We start from the raw sequence: 4,950 nt of genomic DNA, 5'->3' as shown, positions 1-4,950 counted from the left end.
CCCAGCTCAGCCTTCAGAGCCTCCTGAGAAGGTAGAACCATCTCCGGTCCAGCAGGAAGGCCCAGNTCCAACACCAGGTCAGGATCAAGCTCAGTATCCATCATCACCCAATATAACAGTTCAACCTTTGGACTTGGAACTTACCATAACTCCAGAACCCACTACAGAGGTTGAACATTCTCCAGCCATGCAAGAGACCCTAGATCAGCCTCCAGAGCCACCTAAGGAACTGGTAGCTCAACCTCCAGTATATCAAAAGGCAGCAGTTCCAACACTAGGTCAGGATCAAGCTCAGCATCTGTGGTCACTGAATGTAACAGTTCAGCCTTTGGTCTTGGAGCTTACTACGGGCATTAAACATTCTATAGCTCTGCAGCAGACTACAGCTCCTCCAAAGGACCCTGAGGTGACATTTCCACATTCAGAGCAGGTTCAGGTTCAGCATCCAACCTTAACTAAAGTCACAGTTAAACCTTTGGACTTGGTGCTTACCATAACTCCAGAATCCACTGCAGAGACTGAACCTTCTCCAACCATGCAAGAGACCCCAAATCAGCCTCCAGAGTCACCTAAGGAGGCTGTAATTCAGTATCCAATCCAGCAGGAAGTGACAGTTCCAACTCCAGGTCAGGATCAAGCTCAGCAACCAACGTTGCCCACCGTCACAGTTCATCATGAGGAGTTACGACTTACCATAACTCCAGAATCCACTACAGAGACTGCACCTTCTCCAACCATGCAAGAGACCCCAACTCAGCCTCCAGAGCCACATAAGGAGGTTGTAGTTCAGTATCCATTCCAGCAGGAAGTGACCGTTCCAACTCCAAGTAAGGATCAAGGTCAGCATCCAGCATCACCCACCATCTCATTTCGTCCTATGGGCTTGGGGCTTACCATAACTCCAGAACCTACAGAGGCTGAACATTCTACAACCATGAAGACTACAACTCGTCCTCCAAAGGACCTTGAAGTGACACTTGGACATCCAGAACAGGTTCAGCGTCAACATCCAAACCTGACTGAAGTCACAGTTCCACCTATGGACTTGGAAAATACTGTAAGTCGGCAATCAGAGTCATTTGAGACAGAGTTTCCTCCAACAACTCAGCATTCAGTGGTGCATTTTGTAAAATATAGCTCAAAAAAGGCCTACACAGCTTTAACTGAGCAACCAGAACAGAATGCCACCAGAGACCTCAAAATATGTGAGCGCCGTACCTGCAAAGATGAGACACTGTCGTGTATTGGTCTCAGCCTACAGCAGAGGCTCCGCAGCGTGCCTGTGCCAGAGCCGGACGCCTATAACGGCACCTTCTCCATCTTGTAAGAATTGCCTTTACTCATTTGTTTTCTGCCTCCTGCTTGACATGGCAGTCTCTTCCTTGAGGTCTTCTTGGGCCTTCCTTATCTCCCCAGCCATGTTGACTGCCTTTCTGTTTTTACTGTTTCTTTGTCAACTATCCCTTATCTTCATTTTCCTTTTTACTACTATTCCCCGTTCTCCAATCTTTTACTTGTAATTGTCCTTATTCTTCTTCATCCAGCTTTTTAACCCCATTATTTCATTCCTGAACCTTTACTCTCCCATTTTTGCTCCATCCTCTATAATATCAGCATGTCCCTCTCTCCATCTCCTTGGTGGTGATACAACAAAGTGGTTAAAGGTAGAAACTCTGGAACTAGACTGCCTGAGTTTGGACCGAGGTCTCTCACTGATTAGCTTTGTGACTCAGTTTCCTTATCTGTGAAATGGAGATTATGATAGTTATCCTTTCATGGGATTATTGTGAGATTTAGATGAGGTAATATAAAACACTTGTATCAGGGCCCAACAAAAATATGAGTGTTAGTTATTATTATTTTGATTCCTCAGTTATGTTCAGAACTCATCTTTGTCCCTTGGCTTTCTACGAACAGTACCCGTTTTGTGCCGAACCCAAGAGTAAGTACTGTGGGAGCCACACTAGGGTGATGACATTATCTTCAGAACATAAAAGGGTAGGTGGGAAGAACGGAAATAGTCATAAAAAGGGAGGTGACGTGTAATTCTGCTCTAAAAGAGGTGCCATGGGTGTTGGAATTCACCAGACTCTGTAATCAGTGGAGTGTGGAGGTCAGGGAGAGCTGTGTGGATAAGGTAACACTTTAGCTGAGGCTTAAAAAATGGCTCTGATTTGTTAAATAGAGAAAAAAAAATAGGGAGTATAAGTCTAGGCAAAGGCATGGCTGCAGGAATGATCAGGAATTAAGAATTAGGTTAGGAAGCGGTTAAAGATACAATTATGAAAAATCTTGACTATCAGCTAGAGAGGTTTAAAAGTCACACTCTGAGTTATAGAGAGAGCCCATTGAAAGTTTTCAAGCATGAGATGCAGACCATTATAACGAGGATTATTTTCAACTCCCTGTGTAAGAGCGATCTAAAGAGGAGAGCTTGATCCAGTGAGACCAGATAGAATATTCTAACAAAATCTTGGAGTAAAGTAACAATGAGCTGAATCAGAGTGGCTGAAAAGAGCAGAAAGAAGAGCCTTGAGAGCACCATGAAGGAAGAAGTGGCAAGATGGACTAAGTGATGGAGTCGCAGGTGGGGTGTGTACGAAAAAGAGAAAACTCAACTATTCCTCTGAAGCTTCTGTCCAGATAAGGAGGATGGAAATTTAGATGTCTCTTAACCAGGGAGCATAGGGCAACGAGAAGGCTTCAGGTTGACTGGAAGTGTCCACTAGGCAGATGGGTAGATGGGGATCTGTTTTGACTTATTTCTGACTCCCCTGAAAAAATGTGTATGTAAACTGAATAGGTAAGCTGCTGCTGAGGGAAGAGGACAAAACGAAAGGTAAAGATTCAAAGTCATACACAGAGTTAGTGGTTGAAACTGAACCTCAGGCATTTAATAGCTTCTTTTAAACATGTGTAATTCATGGCTACATGAATTATCATGGATATATTTTTTTTAATGTCACAGGTATAGAGGATAAAATCCTGTGAAAATCCCACTGCACCCTCCCTACCAACTCATAACTCCTGTTACCTTTTTGGTGTGTGTCCTTCCTCCCATCTCTTTCCTTTATGTTTTTTCCTAATTTCCTAATGAGGGAATACTTTTTATTCCTTGTCCAGTGTATTTGTTGCTTTTCCCTATGCAATATGTCTAAGAAATCTTTCTATATTAGTTCTTCNTGCTCATTCTCTCTCTCTCAAAAATAAATAAACATTAAAAAAATTTTAAGGAAATAACAAATATAGTGAACACCTGCCTCGTGGTCTAACCCTCCACCGCTGAGATAGCCGCTACTCTGGATTTAGTATATATCCTTCCAGACCTTTTCCCATACATTTATCTACATACATATTTACAGTAAAATAGGTTTGTTGTGTGATTTTCTTCTCTTTTTCTTACATAAATGTTAACATCCTACAACTTGATTCTTTTGCTTCATAGTATGTCTTAGATTTCTTTCCTTCCAGTACATAGAGGGTTACTCCATTCATGCAAGCTGCCGCATAATATTCCATAGTATGAGTCTATTACAATTTAATAATTCCCCTCTTGATGGATGTTTAGACTGGGTCTAATTTTCTTGTCACATGCATTGCTGCATGAACCACCTCATACATGCATCTTTGTGTACATGCATAGGTATTTCTGTAGAATAGATCTCTAGAAATGGAATCGTTGGCATGAAGACTATGTAGATATACAATTTTAATTGCCCTCAAAAAAAGCTGTACTAACTTACCCACCGATCCGTAAACTGTGACGGCACTCATTTCCTCCCACCCTGCCACCCCTGGGCATCCTCTGTTTCTTGGCTCATCTGATGGGTGAATAACATGGGTCCCTTCTGAATTGGAATTTTTCTGATTACTTGTAAATGTAAATACCTCTGTATGCTTACTGGTCATTTGTGTTTCTTGTCTGAATTTTCTGTTCTTTGCCAATTTTTTATTATCCTTTTTTTTGTTGTTAAAAATTGATTTGTAGAAAAGTCAGTGTAGACACAAGCAATTTTGGAAACAATATTAAAGAAATTAAACTGGCATTTTTCATGACAGACTGTCATCATTAGTTCAACTTGAGTAGACACATCATAAATGACTTCTGAATTAATAATAAAAGACATAATAGTCATAGTCATCTAACTGTAGGGGTTACGATCCCCCTAAAGTGGATCCCCCACTCCTTGGTCTGATACCTTACTGGTAAGGGACAAATGACCGGAACAAGGTGGTTGTTTTTTTTATTTTATGAATGTCTTAAATACTATATGTAGTTTATATTTTCATGATAGTATCTGACTTGGAGATCTTATTTCCCAAACTTGTAAGAAAAATGAAAGTAATTTGGCCCAAGAAATAAATAACATTCTCTTTGTTTAGAGAGTGGAGTGGGAGTAGGTAGGCTGAGGGACAGGGGTAGGAAAAAACTTTGAATTGTGTACTATAGATACCTTTGGAATTCTGAGCCATGCGAATATATATTACATCCTTTTAAAAAAATTAACTGAAATTTAAAAAATTAAGTTTTAAAAAGCATGTGTTTGGGAGTTCATATCCTAGAACATGAATTTGGTAAGATTTGATGATTTCTAATTCAGCTTGAAGGTTATGCCTTGTAACCTTGTCCATGACTAGAATGGGTTGAATGGGGGCGGGGGGACGTGGGGGGCAAACTTGTAAGACAGAGGTTTTTAACTATGGCTCAATGGTCCCCTGAGGCAAGACTTTTAACCTTTTTTTCTGTATATCTGTTGATGATCTGCAGAAGCCTGTGTTCTTGGGATAATGTTTTTAAATGTGTAATAAGTTAAAATATATAGGAAAAAGAAATTTTGTGGAACCACAGTTTTTAAAATATTTTTTAAAAAGATTAATGATACAGCAATAACTCTGCTTCTGTTAACACATTAAATAACAAAATATGGTGGTAAGCTTGATAACTATTGT

At 40.3% G+C, this 4,950-nt stretch overlaps 1 protein-coding gene across 1 annotated transcript; it reads left to right on the top strand.

The window, feature by feature from the left end:
- Window positions 1–52: 52 nt before the first annotated feature.
- On the top strand, window positions 53–1,327 carry LOC144232033 (leucine-rich repeat-containing protein 37A3-like; the record flags this gene model as incomplete). Its single annotated transcript, XM_077764717.1, has 1 exon — window positions 53–1,327. A coding segment is annotated over one exon (1,275 nt), but the record flags the coding sequence as incomplete, so codon positions are not given.
- Window positions 1,328–4,950: the final 3,623 nt, after the last annotated feature.

Source organism: Crocuta crocuta, unplaced genomic scaffold (genome assembly GCF_008692635.1).
Source record: "Crocuta crocuta isolate KB4526 unplaced genomic scaffold, BGI_CrCroc_1.0 scaffold2682, whole genome shotgun sequence".
In the NCBI taxonomy this organism is placed as follows: domain Eukaryota; kingdom Metazoa; phylum Chordata; class Mammalia; order Carnivora; family Hyaenidae; genus Crocuta; species Crocuta crocuta.
This window is presented reverse-complemented; position numbering and strand designations above follow the sequence as displayed.